We start from the raw sequence: 20105 nt of genomic DNA, 5'->3' as shown, positions 1-20105 counted from the left end.
TCCCCAGAGGTCGCACGCCATCAGCCCCACCTACAGCCAATTGCCAACAAGATTCCAGCTGTGGACCCGGATGCTCCAATCCTCCTGCTCTTGGGAAGAGACATCTTAAGGGTGCACAAGGTGCGTGAGCACATCAACGGGCCCCACGACGCTCCCTATGCACAGCGGCTTGACCTGGGATGGGTCCTCGTGGGTGGAGCTTGCCTGGGAACAGACCACAAACCAACGGATGTCAGCGTCTATAAAGCAAACGTGTTGCACAACGGTCGCACATCCTGTCTCAGCCCATGCCCAAACAGGATTCAGGTAAAGGAGGACTACGATGACATGACGCAGCATCATAGGTCAACCTCCTCTGCCTGTGAGGAAGAGGCAGGCCCCACTGTGAGCACAGATGGCCTAGGATGCTCAGTGTTTGAAAGGTCCAAGGACGATGGACACAGCTGGGTGGCACCCCTGCCATTTCGCTCTCCTGGACGCCGTCTTCCGAGTAGCGGGGAGCAGGCCGCGGGGCGCCTCTGCTCGCTCAGGAGAACCCTGGTGCCGGCGTCCACTGACCCAGACATGCCTGCAGTCCTCACCCCAGCGATGCTCCCGACTCAAAAGATGAGTGCTATTTCAGCTCCCTCTGGAAACTTCGACATGGCCGAGCTGCACGGGAAGCAGTGGAAGCAAGTACAGTGTCTTGCAGATACTTCTTGGAAGAGATGGAGAGGAGAGTATTTGTCCACCCTACAGAGCCGTAGGAAATGGACAGAAGACAAGCCAAATGTCAAAGTGAGAGATGTCGTCTTGCTGAAAGACAGCCAAGCACACAAACGAATGGCCAGTGGGACTGGTCGTCAAAACTCTGCCGAGCAGGGACAAGAGGGTCCGCAAGGTGGAGGTGAAGATCGTCAAGGAAGAGACTGTCAAAGTGTTTCTGAGGCCAGTCTCAGAGACCGTAGTCCTCCTTTCCGAAGAAACCTAGAGAACGGACTCTGAGTATGTTGCAGCCAAAGGACGTTTTCTTCAGGTTTATTTTGTATCTGTAGTGGTACAAATGGAATTGTAACAAGCGGGGAGTGTGCTGCCTCTCCCTCTAACTTAACCTCACTGTATGTATTTAACTTACTTATATATGTATAACCTACCTGTTGGGGCCGTTGCCCCTTTAACTTACCTTTTAGGGCCATTGCCCCTTTAAGACGCGCCTTAGCGTGCTAACGTCACGTCACGTACGACGTAGCGTGCTGACATCACGGCACGTACGACGTGACGTGCGTGAGGCGGCTGCCGGCCCGACTCGGCCTTCCAGAAAGGCCGCCGGCACAGCCCGGCCTAGCGTCTTCGGCCGCATCTACCAGCCGCCGGGAGCGACGCGATCTTCCGCTCCCGCGGCAAGCACCGGCTCAGCCTGGCCTCCAGCTCTCGCTCCCGACTTCGGACTCAACGGCCAGAAACACGACCACGCGCATCACGTGACGCCCCAAGCACGGACAACGCGACCGAGCGTGATGAGGCCATCACGCTCCCCACAGGACTGCTACGTAGTCCTCGTGGAGTCCTCGCTGGGACACAGACCTACACCACGGTGCTCCTACAGCAGCACAGGCTCCGGGCAGTTGTATCGTCCCCATGCTTGAGTCTTGGAAATTGTTTGTCTGTAAGTATTTTAGAATGCTATCGATGATTAGTGTACACTGTATGTTGCAGAAAAGGTTTAGTTGTAACTTTTCTCTGTCTAGCTGGTTAATTAGTAGCTGTATTTTGATACACTATGTACAGGGCTAATTTAAAGAGAATGCCTTCCAGTTGGCTAAATGTATATTCATTGCTAAATGTACTGTGTTGCTCAGGCGTACCCAAAATTGTGTATACATATCAGTTATGCGTTTGTATACTAATGTGTGCTTCCATTTCTGTGTTGTATTTCAGTTTTACAATAAGAATCTTTCAATAAAGCGTTACAAGAAAAGTCAAGCCTTGTGATTTTACGGGAAGATATCAAGTTGTTCGCTATCTGTCTAGCTCTGCATAGAATCGCGTTGCGAGGGCAGAATAAGCCCACTGACTCCCACATCTACCTGGTGTACACTTCCTCCCACCCCGCCTCCTGTAAGGACTCTATTCCATTCTCCCAGTTTCTCCGTCTCCGCCGCATCTGCTCCGACGATGCCACCTTCCATACCAGTGCTTCTGACATGTCTTCCTTTTTCCTCAACCGAGGATTCCCCTCTACCGTGGTTGACACGGCCCTCGACCGTGTCCATTCTATCTCCCGCACTTCTGCCCTCACCCCTGCCCCTCCCTCCTGGAACCACGATAGTGTTCCCCTTGTCCTCACTTTTCACCCCACCAGCCTCCACATTCAACGGATCATCCTCCGCCATTTCCGCTACCTCCAAAGTGATCCTACCAAACGCATCTTCCCCTCCCCTCCCCTTTCAGCATTCCGTAGGGACCGCTCCCTCCGAGACACCCTAGTCCGCTCCTCTATCACCCCCAGCACCCCTTCCCCTTTGCCTAGCACCTTCCCGTGCAAGCAGAGGAGATGTAACACCTGCCCCTATACCTCCCCCCTTCCCACTGTCCAGGGTCCCAAACACCCCTTCCAGGTGAAACAGCGATTTACTTGTACTTCTTGCAATCTAGTATACTGTATTCGCTGCTCACGATGCGGTCTCCTCTACATTTGGGAGACCAAACGCAGATTGGGTGACCGCTTTGCGGAACACCTCCGTCCAGTCCGTGAGGGTGACCCCGAGCTTCCGGTCGCCTGTCATTTTAATTCACCGCTCCATTCCCACTCGGACCTCACCGTCCTTGGCCTCTTGCATTGTTCCACGGAAACTCAACGTAAACTCGAGGAACAGCACCTCATCTTCCGATTAGGCACTTTGCAGCCTTCCGGACTCAATATCGAGTTCAACAATTTCAGATCATAACCTCGGCCCCTATTACATTTTTACTTATATGTTTTAACCACACTTTTGTTTTGGGTTTTCCCTCCCCCCCCTTTCCTTTTTTCCTCTCTCCCACATGGCAGCTGTCTCTCATCCTGCCAGAACATTTCACACCTAATCTGAGCCGTCTTTGTCTCCTCTGTCCTATCACCATCTCGTCTGGTTTTGAATACCTCTTAATGTCTCTTCACTTCTTTTGTTCTGTCCCAGCCCTGCCTTTCGATCTATTTTATTTCCTTTCCAGTTTGAAAAAGGGTTTCGACCCGAAACATCAACTCTAATTTCTCTCCACGGATGTTGCCTGACCTGCTGAGTTTTTCCAGCATTTTCTGTTGTTATTTTGGACAATCTACAAGTTGGCTAAGATCAGGCTGTTTAGAGTTAAGGGGCGGTGAGCAGAATGGATGCAAATTCGGCTACAAAAAAATAAATCGGTGGGTAGACGTTACGGGAAGTTTCTCGGAGTGGCAGAAAGTGAAGTGTTGTCCTGCAGGGATCCTTGCTAGGAACACTGTTGTTGACCATCATTAGGGGTTGGGCACCACGATGGAACATTAGAGAGGTGAAACAAAGTGCACAGAGAATTGGGAGAGAGAAATATCAGTAGAGTAAAGAATAGTTCAGAAATAGGAGGGATCAGACAGGCCAAATGTGAGGCAGTCTAAGATGGAGTTGGAGTGCATGTGTGTAAATGCACGGGATGTGGTAAATAACATTGGTGAACTGGAGGCACAAGCAGCCACATGGGACTCTGATAAAGTGGCAAGGACAGAGACCTGGCTCAAACAAGGGGAGGATTGGGAACTCAATATTCCTGGCTACCATTTGTTCAGGAAAGACAGCGAAGGAGAAAAGGAGGTGTGGCAATATTGATCAAATAAAGTAATATAGCACTGGAGAGGGATGATGTATGTGAGAGATCAAAACCAGAATCTATTTGTTTAGATTTAAGGAACAATAGCGGGACTATTATGCTACTTGGTGTATACTATAGGCTATCATATAGTGGGAAGGAGATAGAGAAGCAAATTTGCAGGCAAATTACAGAAAGATGCAGGAACTACAGTGTAGTGATAATGGGGGCTTTCAATTATCCTAATATAGACTGTGATAGTAACATTGTAAAGGTCACTGAGAGGGAGAAATTCCTGAAATAGTAAAACGGTTGTCAAAGGAAGGGTGGGGGCGGTTAAGCACCAAATAGGAGATATTCTTGTGGAGACAGAGGTCATGGTTGAGGTTCTAAATGAGTACGTTGCATCTGTCTTCACTAAAGAAGAGGATGCTGCCAATGTAGCAGTAAAAGAGGAGGTAGTAGCGATATTACATATAATAAAAATAGATAAAGAGGAGGCACTTAACAGGTTGGCAGGCCTCAAAGTAGAAAAGGCACCCAGATGGATGGGATGCATTCTAGGTTACTGAGGGCAGTAAGGGTTGAAATTAAGGAGGCTCTGGCCACAATCTTCCAATCCTCGTTTGATATGGAGGTGGTACCAGAGGACTGGAGGACTGGAAATATTACACACCTGTTTAAAAAACGAGAGCTGGATAAACCGTGCAACTACAGGCCAGCCAGTAAGGGAAACTATTAGAGACAATAATCCGGCACAAAATTGATTGGCATTTGGAAAATATGGGTTTATAAATGAAACTCAGCACGGATTTGTTAAAGTAAATTGTGTTTGACTAACTTGATTGAGTTCTTTGATGAATTAACAGAGGGTTAATGAGGGTAGTACAGTTGATTTTGTGTATTACTGGGAAACAAGGATGAAAATGTTAAACTTGAGGCACTGCTGGACCAGGAGCCAGTGTAGGTCGGTGAGCACAGGGGTGATGGGTGAACAGGACTTGGTGCGAGTTAAAATACAGCAGGAGAGGTTTGGATGAGCTGAAGTTTACAGAGGGTGAAAGATGGGAGACCAGCTGGGAGAGCATTGGTGTAGTGAAGTCTGGAGGTGACACGGGCACGGACCAGGGTTTCAGCAGCTGATGGGCGGAGACAGGGGCAGCGACAGGCGGTTTTACAGAGGGCGAAAGAGGAGGCCTTGATGATAGAGAGGATATGGGATCAGAAGCTCAGCTTCTGGTCAAATAGGTTGTGAACAGGCTGTTTCAGCCTCAAACAATGGCCAGGGAGAGGAATGGAGGTGGTCGCTAGGGAACAGAGATTGTGGTGGGGGCCCCGTAGGCCCGAGCATTAATCCACCTCCTGGTTAAGGGCCCGTAGTCCCGAGCATCAATCCACCCCTGTGGCCCCGTAAACTGGAGCATTAACCCATCCGTGGGGGAAGGCCACGTAGGCCCGAGCATTAATCCACACCAGAGAAACATCCCTTAACCTCTACCCTCTGAATTCTGTTTTGTAGCCATCTTTCCATCCATTCTGTTACCTGGTCTTTGACCCCACACGGCCTGACCTTGGTCATCTTGTAGATACTTCAGACAGAATGCATAAGTGGCGGAGGGGATCGATATCGTAGCAGGTGTGCTGACTTCTCTGTCCCGTGTGTTTTGGGGCATTTTTCACCTGTTTCTACCTTGAAAGAAAAATTGCTGCCAGCTTATTAAAGCTATTAACCATTAACAGCTTCTCAGGTAGGACACAGAAAAAATGGTGCCTCGAAAGATTCCTTCTGAATAGCAGGTCTGCACTGAAGTTAGAAAACACAGTTAGTAAACATTTAGCAATTAAACCAGACTGGGCTAATTGAGGTACGAGTTAGTAACTGAAAAGTGGTGGCCAGCGTACATCACAGGATGGCGGAGGGCCCAGGCATGTGGGTTTCTGTATAATTTATTAATTGATTTTGTTTATTGCAGTCCGGCCCCAATCCAATACAATGATCAAAAGAATGTTCTTTCCAGCAATTGGGGCTTCCAATGGCGGTGTGTTTCCCCACAATGCCCCGCGCATTAGAATGTGCCTGATCAATGATAGGGAACTGGGCTGTGCTCTGAGCATGAGCAGTGCCAGTGGTAGCGCTGGTCTGAGGCGGGAGTGACGGTTCCGGGAGGCGGTAGGAGATTGTGGGCTCGGGGAGGAATTGGACCCACGGGAGGGCTGGGAAGCTTCATAAACACCCGGCGTAGGCCTCAGGCCCCGAATAAGAGCCCACGGGCCCCGTGTTTGCCCCATGGGGACAGGCCCGGGTCAGCGGCCACCATCTTGGACAGAGCGGGATCACGACTCTCTGTAGAGCAATCCAGTCAGTCCCATTCCCCCGCTCTATCCCCGTAGCCCTGCAAGTTTATTTCCCTCAAGTGCCTATCCAGTCTCCCCTTGAAAACATTGAGGCCTAGAAATTCACTATGGCCCCGCCAGCTGGCGTGCGCCCAAAAGTTAGCGCTGAGCGCGGAGCCAGTTGCGACCGTCAGATATTCAGTTTTTGCGCCCCAAGTTGGAACCGGGCGCTATTCCAGGGTGTGCCCGCCCCCACTTGGGGCGCTGAAACTGAATTTCAGCACTCTAGGCGCCGCTGCGCCACCCGCTGCGGAGCGGCAGGCTGCGGTACTGCAGGCCTCCTCCTTCTCTTAAGGGGGAGGTGCCTGCAACGGGGAGATCGCCACTGGATAGTGCCGGTAAATGAGCCCGGCACCACGGAGAAGTGCCGGGTTCGCGGAAAGCAGCCGGCAATGCCGCGGGGGGGGCGGTGGAGGAGGCCGGGGAAGGAGGTGCGGGCAGGCGGCCGCCGAAAAAGCGGCCGGCTGCACCTCCACCTTAAAGCGCCCCACTAAGGCTAGAGTACGGCCCCGTTTTCTGATCGCTGTTTGCGGCCGCTGCGGAAGAGGCGGCCGCAACTCAATATGGGGATCGGGCCGGTATCGGGGCGGTAGCGGGGCACTGCGCACACCGATGACGTCATCGGTGCCGGCGCAGCGCTAACAGCTACTGCCGCCATTACCGCTGCGCTGAATATCAGCGCAAACTCCTCTATTGGCGCAGAAGCCCTCTTTGGGCGGTAACTGGCCGCAAAGCTGGCAGCGCCTTGCTGAATTTCTAGGCCTGAGTGTCTCCACTTCCATCACTTCCGTCGGCAGCGAATTCCAGGTCATCACCACTAGCTGCGTAAACATGTTTTTCCTCACATCCCCCCCTCTATCTCTTGCCCAAAACCTTAAATCTGTGTCCCCCAGTCCTTGTACCATCAACTAGTGGGAACAGCCTTTCCCCGTCTAGCCTATCCAAACCCGTCATAATCTTGTACACTTCTATCAAATCACCCCTCAACCTCCTTTGCTCTAATGAAAACAAATCCAAGCTTCTCCAATCTGTCCTTGTAGCTAAGATCCCCCATCCCTGGAACCATTCTGGTAAATCTCCTCTGCACCCTCTCGAGTGCCTTTACATCCTTCCTAAAGTGTGGTGACCAGAACTGGACGCAATACTCCAGCTGTGGCCTAACCAGCGCTTTATAAAGATTCAGCATAACTTCTCTACTGTTGTACTCAATACCTCTATTTATGAAGCCCAAGATCTCATATGCTTTGCTAGCCACTCTCTCAATATGTCCCGCCACCTTCAGGGACCTACGCACATTAACTCCCAGGTCCCTCTGTCCCTGCACACTCTTTAAAACTGTGCCATTAAGTGTATATTGACTCTCCCTGTTCCTTCTGCCAGAATGCATCACTTCACTCTTCTCTGTATTAAATTCCATCTGCCACTTGTCTGCCCATTCTGCTAGCCTTTCTATGTCCTGTTGCAGTCGATTGGTATCATCATCACTGTTTGCCACACCCCCAAGTTTGGTGTCATCGGCAAATTTAGAAATTCTACTCTGTATTCCAATATCCAGATCATTTATATATATCAAAAAAAGCAGTGGCCCCAGCACTGACCCTTGGGGAACACCACTGTCTACCATCCTCCAGTCTGAGAAACAGCCATTTACCACAACTCGCTGTTTTCTGTCCTTAAGCCAATTCCTATCCAAGCTGCCACTGACCCACCTATTCCATGAGCCTCAATTTTTTTAACTTAAATTAAAATTTGGTTGCTGGGGTGATGATGCACTCCAGTCCCTGCGGCACCCACTGGTCTCGGAAGGCCTCGAGTGTGCCGGCGGACACCGCATGCTCCATCTCCAGGGCCACCCGGGCGCAAACGTGGCTGCGGAAGAGAGGCAGGCAATCGGGCCGAACGACCCCCTCAACCACCCGCTGCCTGGACCTGTTAATGTCCACTTTGGCCAGGCCCAGGAGCAGTCCTACGAGGAGGTCCTGTGACCTACCCGCTCCCCTCCGCACCGGGTGGCTGTAGATCAGGAGCGTGGGACTGAAGTGCAGCCAAAAATCGAGGAGCAGCCCCTTCAAATAATGGAAGAGGGGCTGCAACCTCTCACACTCTATATAAATGTGGAACATGGACTCCTCCAGGCCGCAGAAAAGGCAGGCGGCCTGAGAATCCGTGAACCCACTTAAAACCTTATTGCACGGGACTGCCCCGTGCAACACCCTCCAGGCCAAGTCAGGTCCCCACAGTGGGTGTAGAACTGAACCCAACCAGAGTAGAGGGAGGGAGAAAACTGGGAGTGGAGGAAAGAAATGTTGGAGATGGTGCGATGGGGTTGGATTTCAGCACAGGGAGGAAGGAGAGTTTGTGGAATGGGGATTTACAGCTTTGGGGGAACAAGAGAGGCAAGAATATTCCATCTGTTCTGAATTTCTATCCTGTACTTACAGTGATGACTTTTGCAAACTCCTTTTACAGGGTATTTGAAGGTTGGAATTGCAGACAGGAAACTCAAACCAAACATCACAACAAGATCTGACAGAGTCACTCCATTCATCAGGACCTGAATATCATCGGCCTTTGAATGTGGAAGGAGGAATGTTTGTCTGTTCTGTCTGTGGGGAAAGATTTCAAACATCAGTGTGACTGGAAAAGCACCAAGACACACTCACCTGAGTGAGAGTGTTCCAGTGCACTGACTGTGGAAAGAGCTTTAACCAGTTACACAGCCTGAAAAAACATCGCACCATTCACAGCGGGGAGAAACCGTACACGTGTTCTGTGTGTGGACGAGGCTTCAACTGATCGTCCAACCTGGAGAGACACAAGGACACCCACACCACAGAGAAACCGTGGAAATGTGGGGACTGTGGGGAGCGATTCAGTTCCCCGTCCCAGCTGGAAACTCATCAACGCAGTCACACTGGGGAGAAGCCGTTCACCTGCTTCGTGTGTGGGAAGGGATTCACTTGGCCATGTCACCTGATAAGACACCAGCGAGCTCACACTGACGAGAGGCCTTTTCAATGCTTGGACTGTGGGAGCAGATTTAAATGCTCTGTGGGTCTAATTTGACACCAGCGAGTTCACACTGATGAGAGGCCTTTTAAATGCTCTTACTGAGGGAGAAGATTTAAACGCTCTGTGGGTCTAAACAGACACCAGCGAGTTCACACTGACGAGAGGCCTTTTCAATGCTGTGACTGTGGGAATAGCTTTAAAAGCGCTGCAGAGCTGATTAAACACCAGCGTATTCACACTGACGAGAGACCTTTTAAATGCTGTGACTGTGGGAACAGATTTAAAAGTTCAGAGGGATTGATTAAACACCAGCGAGTTCACACTGATGAGAGACCGTTTCAATGCTCTGACTGTGGGAACAGCTTTAAACGCTCAGCAGAGCTGGTGAGACACCAGCGAGTTCACACTGATGAGAGACCGTTTAGTTGCTCTCACTGCGGGAAGAGGTTCAGGCGCTCATCCAACCTTATGGCACACCAGTGTGTTCACACGAGGGGGAGGCCATTCATCTGCTCCGTGTGTGCGAAGGAATTCTCCCAGTCATCCAACCTGCTGGCAGACCAACGAGTTCACGTGTGACAGTAGGGGTTGGATTCTGCTGTTTTTTCTGCTGTTAATCACATCCAGGGCTGAACCATGTTCACGCTGCTGGTGTTAATAACCCTTCTAACTGGGGTGGAATTTAATATTAAAAGAAAAGACTTACATTTATATAGCACCTTTCACGATCACCGGATGTCCCAAAGCGCTTTACAGCCAATTAAATACTTTTTTTTGAAGTGTAATCACTGTTGTAATGCAGGAAATGCGGCAGCCAATTTGGGCACAGCAAGCTCCCACAAACAGCAATGTGATAATGACCAAATAATCTGTTTCAGTGATATTGATCCTGGATGTATGCCAAATAAATAAGCTTAGTTTTAAACAGTGTGTTAATTCCTTGGTTTTTCCTTGATAAGAGGAGACTAATGGATTTTCCTGCTACCGATTGTTCCATTTTTGGGCCTTTTCTCCTGTCTTACTCAAGAATGTTTAAGTTCTGATAAATTTGGTTACCCTCGTGGACAAGTCCCAGCTCCCCATATCTTCCAGAGAGCCTCTCCTAGCCTTGGTAGCCTAAGTGTAAGATCCTAACCCGAATCACTAATGTAATCCCTAACCCCAACCTCTGACTGTATCACCCTGACCACGGTCCTCACGTTTATCACTGATCCCTAAAGTGCCCAGTCTCAATAGTGATTGTGATGTCAACGGGAGTGCAGAGGTCAACGGCCATGTTATTTTTTAATATATAGCTCGCCAAGGCTTCTTCAGCAGCACCTCCCAAACCTGCAACATCTTCCACCTGGAAGGACAAGGGCAACAGGCGCATGGGAACACCATCCCCTTCAAGTCACACACCATCCTGACTTGCAAGTATATCGCTGTTCCTTCATCGTAGCTGGGTCAAAATCCTGGAACCCCCTCCCTAACAGCACTGTGGGAGTACCTTCACCACACGGACTGCAGCGGTTCAAGAAGGTGGCTCACCACCACCTTCTCAAGGGCAATTCAGAATGGGCAATAAATGCTGGCCTTGCCAGCGACGCCCACATCCCATGAAAGAATAAAAAACATGTTTTCCTCGCCTCACTTTCTGGTCCAAATGCGCCTCTTCTGTTCCTCAACCGCTCCATTCACCCAAGACACGTGGTATTGGACCAGAAATTAGGATCGGGGGCTTGCCGCGCGTGCAAGTCCCCGATGTGCACTTACCCGGCGCGCCTGCCTTCCAGCTCCCGGGACGCGTGGATTTCCTCTTCTCAGATGATGGCTCCCGGGCAGCGTCTGACGTCACGCCGCCCGGCCAGCGCGAAGCCTCGAGCGCGGAGTGCAACTGAGACACGCCCCTTTTAAGGTCTAATTTCCATAGGACATGCCCCCAATCTTTCCAAGCAGCTGGAGAGGACTCGTACTTACAGAGCAGCAGTTCAGGTAGGTTATCTGTATTTTTATGAATGTTTTGTTAACTTTTACAAAATTTTAAAAATGTTTGAACAATTTTGATGACTCTTAGATAGTTTTAAAGAGAATTGAAGCTATTTAAGCAGTTTTTAAAGCCTTGAAAACATTCTTTTCATTCTTTTCAGTTAATTAGCAAAGTGAAATGGCTGGAATTACCACATTTAACGTGATTAGAAGAACTCAGAACTTCACTGAGGATGACCTTAGCAATCTCCTCAACGAGGTGGAGGTGAGGCGTCTGCGCATCATGGGGAATGAGCAGTCGAGGGCACCGCGAAAAGGTCAGATGGCAGCGTGGTCGGAAGTTGCACAAGCTGTCAGCGCGACCTGCACCATTCCACGTACAGCGGAACAATGTCGCAAGAAATTCAGTGACTTGCTGCGATCTGTCAGGGTTTGTACAGTTATTACTAAAGTGTACTGTAACATTGCTTAAAATTTAAGTTAACCAGATTTCAAAAGGCTTTCCATGCATTTACTTCAGTCAAGTTACTTCTTGGTAAAGTCACCTGAGGTAGCAATAAAACTTTATGGCTTTGGGGCCAGCTCAGGGTTACCTACTGTTCTCTTATCTTGATTCCAGTGCTTTGAGCTGTAAAACTTCAATCAAAGATGTAAAGAAACACCCAACCCGGTCTTCAAAGCCTTCGCTGTCCATGTCAGAAATGCAGCTGTTTGATTCTCTTTTTTCTGCTGTAATTTCAGAGTAAAAGTGCTCACAACTCCAGTGAACGCACACGCACAAGCGGTGGTGTTGCCATGCTGAAGGTTTTGACCGAACATGAGGAACGGGTGCAGATGTACGGATTTGCTAGCAATCGCCCTGCGGAAGAATCTCAAACAGACATTGCTGACCCTCAACATGAGTTGGCCTTGCCAGCTATATGTTAAAGAAGGTTAGGTGTGTGCTGAATATCTGTGATGTGGCAGATCGCGCTTTACCTTTGCAAATGTTTTCTGCTTCCTTCCCACAGCTGGACAGAGTACCTCTCACACACGGGATGAGCAGTGCGCGGAGTCAGCGGCCGCAGAGGGCATTGGGGAAGGTGTTTCTGATGCGGTGGCAGCAGTTACTGAGGTGGTTGAGGAGCAGGAGCAACCTGTCCTATGTCAGCAAGTGCAGCAGGAGTGCATGGACCCTGTGTCGCTGGCCACTATCGCACCATCTCCTGGCCCCTGTGGCTCTGTGCCAGTCACTGCTGACTGTAGCACCACAGACAGACACCAAAATGACACTTCAGTGCAGGTGGGAGGAGCAGAAAGACATTCAGTACAACAGCACCTACAAGATGAGGAGCTACATATTGCAGGTTTCAGTCAATTGTTGAGCTCTCTTACTGAGAAGGATGTAGACTCTAGAGACTCTATCAGGCAGGGAATCGATAATCTTGGCATTACACTAAATCAGATATCATCGCAGTTGGTGGTGCTTAATGAGAATTCTCTTAATCAGGTGACATTGCAGTTGGCGGCGCTTAATGAGAATATGGTTGCACTAGCTCATTCGCACGAACCTGTAACTACTGCCATTACGCTGACTCCAGCAGAAGGGCCGTTCCCAGGTCACAGTGTAGAACCACTTTGGTCCCAGGAGCCAGTAGCTGCGCCAGTTATGATGCAGGGAAACGTAGACTTGCATCAGCAACAACCCTTTCATAAGGCAGCTGCTGAAGAGCAGGAAAAGTCTCACAGGGGCCTTGCAAGTAGCTCCGGAGGGCTCCAGTCACGGGGATTGAAAAGGCGCAGGAAACGTTAGGGTGTCACCTTCAGCTCACTTCGCCTCCCTCAACCCTAACTCACAGACGCCAGTGGCCAAATCGTTATATTATTATATTTTTCATTTTATTGAAATGTTAAATGTTTTCTTACATATTTAAATTCAAATGTTTATTTCTGAATGAAAGGATATGTAACCGTTTCGTTTCACCAGAACACCCAGTAATCAATGTTAAAACAATTTCAACATTTATTTTAGTTCAAAAATTTTGACAACAACTGTTACAAAAGTAGAAAATAGCTAGTTTCCAAATTGAATGTCTGTATGGCAGTAAGAAAGTAAAAATGATTACTGTAAAATGTTTACACTTTTTTTTTACATTTTCCATTTTGCACATGTTTGAAAACGTTAAAATAAGTAGTTACCATCTTCAATTTTGTAATTTCACAAAGAAACCAGAACAAATGACTTAAACCTGTTTACAGAACAAATGACTTAAACCTGTTTACAGAACAAATGACTTAAACCTGTTTACAGAACAAATGACTTAAACCTGTTTACAGAACAAATGACTTAAACCTGTTTACAGAACAAATGACTTAAACCTGTTTAAAAAGTGATTTCAAAACTGTTAACGTACTTGCACGAAGACAAGTAAATACGAACTGTTTACAATATTTTTTCTGCACTGTTCCTGTTCACAAATGTTTTAAAAGTAGTGAAGCACTACTTAAAAATTAAAAGTTATTCACTTTATAGATCGAAATTTAAGCTGAAAAGTTTTTGAAGATGCAATAAAAGGTCACTGTTTCACTTTAATATGTGTCTGCTTCTGTCTTTGCCTTGCGGGGTGAGGGGTAGGTACAGGGCATAACTACCGCGTGAAGGTGTTGGCTACCAGCAGTTCGCGAGCAGCCTTCGATTCGGCGGCACTTGGCTCCTCCCCATGAGGCCTGGCAACATACACAATGCCATCGTCTTCATCCTCCATTTCAACAGGCAGCTGTTCTTCAGTGTTAAGGGTGAGTCCTTCCTGCAGGGCAAGGTTGTGCAAAGCACAACAGGCCAGCACAATCCTTGCCACTTTCTGGTGAGAGTACTGCAAGGTCCCCCCTGAGCTATCCAGGCACTGGAAGCGTGATTTCAGAAGTCCTATTTTCCTCTCCACCACTTGACGAGTAGACACGTGTGCATGGTTGTATCTCTCCTGAGACTGATTATTGGTCTTGCGGTAGGGGGTCATCAGCCATGGTCTTAGCGGGTAGCCCTTGTCGCCCAATATCCATGCGGATCCTGTAGGCAATTTGCTGAGAGAATCATACAATTTAGAGTTACGGAGGACGAAGGAATCATGATTACTTCCCCGGTGCCCTGCATTCACGTTTAGGATCCGGAGGTGTGCATCACATAATATCATAACATTCAATGAATGATACCCCTTCCTGTTTATGAATGTCACAGGTGCATCCTTGGGTGCCTTCAATGCAATATGGGTTCCATCGACGGCCCCAATCACTTTGGGGAATCCAGCAATGCGATGAAATGCTAAGGCCATCTCCTTTTGATGTCGAGTGGACAAGTCATAATTAATGAAATCTGAAATCCTACGGCAAATGGCTTCTGTGACCTGGTGAATGCAGACCCTCGCAGCATTCTTGGAGATGTTGCTTATGTCACCGGTGCCTGCTTGAAATGATCCACTTGCAAAGAAGTTCAATGCTGTGGTTACCTTCATGTTCACTGACAAGGCAGTGCGGGTCTTCGAGCGTGGCTCCAAGTCCGCCTTCAACATGTCACATAGTCGGCCAATTGCCTCTTTACTGAAGTGCAGCCGCCTGATACACAACTCCTCGGACAGCATTTCAAATGATCGCCTCTCCCTGTAAACTCTGTGGGGTGGGTAGTTGTTCCTTCTGATCAGGAGACGGTTATGGTTCCTCAATCTTCTACGTTGCTCCCTGGCATTCCGATGTCTTTGAAGCAAATCCACACAGAGCATCACGGCAACATTTCTATAAGAGGGCATGTTTCTCGCTCACAGGACTCCTCTTTACACAGACGTACCTGTAAGGAGGAAATGGAAATACTTGTTACAGTTATTTTACTAAAATGAGTGGCTATAAAATCAACTCGGCCTATGCCAGGAAACATGCGATAACGGCTTGCGAACACGTCTTACCCGCTTGATGAATATCACAGGCCGAGATCCTTTTCCAATAACTTACATTTGTAGAAAGTCATCATTACATACATACATTCATCCACATACTGAAAGGAATACATACATAAATGCACATCCTTCAAGGAATATATACAGACATACATACAATCATACATACATACTTACTGAAAATAAGATATATTACTGATGACAATTTCATTTTTTAAGCATTTTAATCATTTTTAAACAGTCATTTTAACATTTAATAAACACATCAAATTCAATTAGGCCTTTCACTCAGCCACAATTGCTCCTTATACATACATTATTCAAAACCCGTTTTAAAAAAAATAAATAAAAGTTTTAAACTTACTTCAGACTTTCTAAAAATAAGTTTCCTCCCTTTCCCAACAAAAAATGTGCCGTTCAGAATCACAACTGATTAAATAGTTCTTCCTCCGCAGCTTCTCGGTGGCTTTACTCATCCTTTTTTCATGTGCAAAATTTGGGGACTTACACATACTCAATCCATTGATGAAAATGCCGAAATTTAATACGCACGCGCTGCCTGAAAGGACCCACGCGTCCCGACTCTTAACCCCTTGGATACGAGCACAGGAATTGCCGGTTTTCAGCGCATGCGCTGTGCATCCTGAAAAACCGGCAATTCCTTCGGGCTCACGCGTGAGTACCCCGTCTGTACTCAAGCGCTGGGACCCGAATTACTGGCCAGGACAGGCCGCTGAAGCGTAAAAAAGAATCAATTATCGGGAATTGCTTCACATCCTCAATGGCGGCAGTGGATACCCAGAATGCCGCGCGGTTGGGAATACGCCCTATCTGAGTGACGGGGGCCCGGTGCGCAGGCGCAGTAGAGCCGGGTCCCTGGGCTGCCTGGAGGAAGATGGCGGTCGGGACAGAGCGGACGCGGTAGGAGAGGGCGGGCGGGAGAATAAACCACAAGGCCGGCTTTATAATAAAGGGGCTGCGGCCTTAGAGCCGAATAACAGCCCCCGGGGCCGGGGTTCATCCAGTTCTGGGGCGGCGGCTGTGAGGCTTTCTCCCGGGGACAGAAGGAGGAATTGGACTCGCGGCTGGGCTGGGAAGCTTCACAAACACCCGGTGTAGGCCTCAGGCCCCGAATAAGAGCCCACAGGCCCCGGGTTTACCCCGCGGGGACAGGCCCGGCCGCCAGGGTCAGCGGGGTCACTGGCCGCCATCTTGGGCAGGGAGGGATTTTTAAAAATTTGTTTCTGTGATGTGGGCGTTACTGGCAAGGCTGGCATTATTGCCCATCACTAGTTGTCGTGGAGAAGGTGGTGGTGAGCCGCCTTCTTGAACCGCTGCAGTCCGTGTGGTGAAGGTCGTCGTGGTTTGTTACAACTGAGTGACTCGCTGGGCCATTTCAGAGGGCAGTTAAGAGTCAACCACATTGCTGTGGGTCTGGAGTCACCAATAGGCCAGACTGGGTAAGGACGGCAGATTTGCTTCCCAAAAGGACATTAGTGAACCAGATGGGTTTTTACGACAATCCGATAGTTTCATGGTCACCATTACTGATATTACCTTTTTGTTCTAGATTTATTGAATTAACTGAATTTAAATTCCCCAGCTGCCGTGGTGCGATTTGAACTCACGTCTCCGGATCATTAGTCCAGGCCTCTGGATTACTAGTCCAGTGACATTACCACTCTGCTATCATCCCCATACATGCATTTGCGGCCATCTTGGTACAGGAACAGAGAGTGGGCGGGGCTTCAGGGTCCCAGTGACCAGGAGAGACAATCATTGACTCATTGATTTTATTCTCAGTCTGCACACACTGGGTGTGGAACTGAACCCAACCAGAATAGGGGGAGGGGGAAAACTGGGAGTGGAGGAAAGAAATGTTGGAGATGGTGCGATGGGTTTGGATTTCAGCACAGGGAGGAGGGAGAGTGTGTGGGACAGGGATTTACAGCTTTGGGGTTAAAATGTATTATTTTGGTCATATTTCTAGATTTGCCATTTTCTGCCCACTGGGCAATCACAGTGCACTGACCAACACCTCAGCTTGTCAGAATAGGGCAGGTGGAACCGAGCCAGAGGCAGCTCTGGGACTTCATCTTCTACTAGAACTAGGGGGCATAGTCTTAGAATAAGGGGCTGCTCTTTCAAAACTGAGATGAGGAGGATCTACTTCACTCAGAGGGTGGTAGGTTCATGGAATATGCTGCCCCAAAAAGCTGTAGAAGCTACATCATTACATAAATTTAAAACAGAAATAGACAGTTTCCTAGAAGTAAAGGGAATTAAGAGTTACTGGGAGCGGGCAGGAATTTGGACATGAGTCTAGGTTCGGATCGGTCATGGCCCTGTGGGTAGCGGAGCGGGCCCAGGGGCCGTGTAGCCTGATCCTGCTCCTATTCGTGTGTCTAATTCTGTTAGATTCAGGAGATGGTTCTGTGATAGTGGATTGGCGGTTAGGATCAGATCAGCCATGATCTTATTGAATGGCGGAGCAGGCTCGAGGGGCCGATTGGCCTACTCCTATTTCTTATGTTCATTGGGTTGGAAAACAAGAATTCCATTGTTTATTGGGCCCTGGGCGAGCACATGCCCTCCCCCCCCCCCCCCCCCCCCCCACAATTTTAATATTTTGATGCATCTGTCTATTTATATACTAGAAATGTTTTAATTGCTTTCGTAGCAAAATGCATTTAATATTAAACCTTCACAGAAGGCAACTGTGGTAACAATGAAATAAAACTCAGAGAGTTGTCGGGATCGGGAACGCTGTACCTGAAAAGGTCATGAGCTGATTCCATCAATGATTTTAAAAGGGAGTTGGGCGGGTACTTGAGGATGAGGATCTTACAGGGTTACGGACAACAAGCAGGGATGTGGGACTAAGCACGAGTGCTCATTCTAAGAGCCAGCACAGGCACGATGGGCCGAATGGCCTCCTTCATGCTGTACGTTTCAATGATTCTATGAAAACTAACAGAACCAAACAAAGAAATGATCTTCCTTGGTTATTGATCATTTCACTAAATTTCAACAGTGTACTCTATACACCAACAACAATTTACATTTATATAGAGCTTTTAAAACATCTCAAGGCACTTCACAGTAGCACAGTCAGACAATAATCGACACACATACTTTGTTTGTGGTCCAGTGCACTTACACAAAGTTCCTTCACAACTGTAACAATTTTATTCCGGTTGCTGTGAAGGCTGCGCTCACTCTGCTCGTACACCTGGTCTCCAAAGGAGGCAAAACAGGACTAATGCTGCCAAGCTCAGCTCTTTTTGATCAGAAAATATCAACTGTTTCGCCTCGCCAGGAAATGCACAAAAGAGGCAGCAGTGCTGATTGGCTACCCAGGAAAGTCCTATTTAGATTAAACTCCTTCACCCAGAGAGAGCTGAGAATGTGGAACTTGCTGCCACAGGGAGTAGTTGAGGCGAAGAGCAGGGATGTATTTAAGGGGAAGCTGGATAAACACATGGGAGAAAAGAATAGAAGGAGATGCTGAGAGGGTGAGATGAAGAGAGATGGGAGGAGGCTCGTGTGGAGAATAAACACCGCATGGACCAGTTGGGCCGAATGGCCTGTTTCTGTGCTGTACAATCTGTGTAATTCTATGTCATAAGGGAGGAAAGAATGTTCCATAGAAACTGGAATTATCTGTTCTGCATTTTTATCCTGAACTTACAGTGATGTCTTTTGTAAACTGCTTTTACAGGGAATATCACCAGCCTTTGAATGTGGAAGGAGAAATGTTTGCCTGTTCTGTCTGTGGGAAAAGATTTCAGACATCAGTGTGACTGGAAAAGCACCAAGACACAGACCCGAGTGAGAGTGTTCCAGTGCACTGACTGTGGAAAGAGCTTTAACCAGTTACACAGCCTGAAAAAACATCGCATCATTCACAGCGGGGAGAAACCGTACACGTGTTCTGTGTGTGGACGAAGCTTCAACCAATCGTCCAACCTGGAGAGACACAAGGACACCCGCACCACGGAGAAACCGTGGAAATGTGGGGACTGTGGGAAGGGATTCAATTACATGTCCCGGCTGGAAACTCATCGACGCAGTCACACTGGGGAGAGGCCGTTCTCCTGCTCTGAGTGTGGGAAGGGATTCACTCAGTCATCCAACCTGCTGGCACACCAGCGAGTTCACACCGGGGAGAGGCCGTTCACCTGCTCTGAGTGTGGGAAGGGATTCAGTCAGTCATCCCAGCTTCTGACACACCAGCGAGTTCACACAGAGGAGAGACCGTTCAGTTGCTCTCACTGTGGGAAAAGGTTCAGACAGTCATCTCACCTCATTGAGCACCAGTGCATTCACACTGGGGAGAGACCATTCACCTGCCCTGTGTGTGGGAAGGGATTCAGTAATTCATCCGCCCTGCTGATACACCAGCGCATTCACACTGCAGAGAGGCCGTTCACCTGCTCTGTGTGTGGGAAGGGATTCACTAATTCCTCCGACCTTCTGAGACACCAGCGCATTCACACTGGGGAGAGGCCGTTCATTTGCTCCGTGTGTGGGAAAGGATTCATTCGGTCATCCCACCTGCTGACACACCAGCGAGTTCACACTGGGGAGATGCCATTCACCTGCTCTGTGTGTGGCAAGGGATTCACTCAGTCATCCAACCTGCTGACACATCAGCGAGTTCACACTGGGGAGAGGCCATTCACCTGCTCAGTGTGTGAGAAGGGATTCAATCAGTCATCCAACCTGCTGAGACACCAGCGAGTTCACAAGTGACTGCAGAGCTTGTATTATGCTGTTATTGCTGCTGTTAATCACATCCAGGACTGAACCATGTTCATTCTGACAGTCAGAGCTTGTTTCTGCTGATGTTAATAACCCTTATAACTGGGCTGGAGTTTAATATTCTGGATATATAGCTGATTGACTTCTCGTGGCTGCAGTGCTCGTTCAAGAACTGCTGTCTGATCTTTCCCCATAATTTCTGATGAGAGTCCCTGAATTATTTTACAATAAATTTATGAACGTTTA

At 48.5% G+C, this 20105-nt stretch overlaps 1 protein-coding gene across 1 annotated transcript; it reads left to right on the top strand.

The window, feature by feature from the left end:
- The first annotated feature begins 4429 nt into the window (after positions 1–4429).
- Positions 4430–20105, top strand: LOC147118872 (uncharacterized). The gene is made up of 6 exons (XM_085983986.1): positions 4430–4523; positions 9029–9154; positions 9323–9777; positions 11914–12000; positions 12662–12835; positions 18840–20105. The coding sequence occupies exons 1-6, from the start codon at positions 4430–4432 to the stop codon at positions 19848–19850; spliced, it is 1947 nt and encodes a 648-aa protein (XP_085840112.1). The 3' UTR covers positions 19851–20105.

Source organism: Somniosus microcephalus, chromosome 4 (assembly GCF_052327205.1).
Source record: "Somniosus microcephalus isolate GS21.2 chromosome 4, FLI_Smic_1.0, whole genome shotgun sequence".
In the NCBI taxonomy this organism is placed as follows: domain Eukaryota; kingdom Metazoa; phylum Chordata; class Chondrichthyes; order Squaliformes; family Somniosidae; genus Somniosus; species Somniosus microcephalus.
The sequence above is the reverse complement of the archived record's forward strand: the minus strand, read 5'-3'. Positions and strand labels throughout refer to the sequence as shown.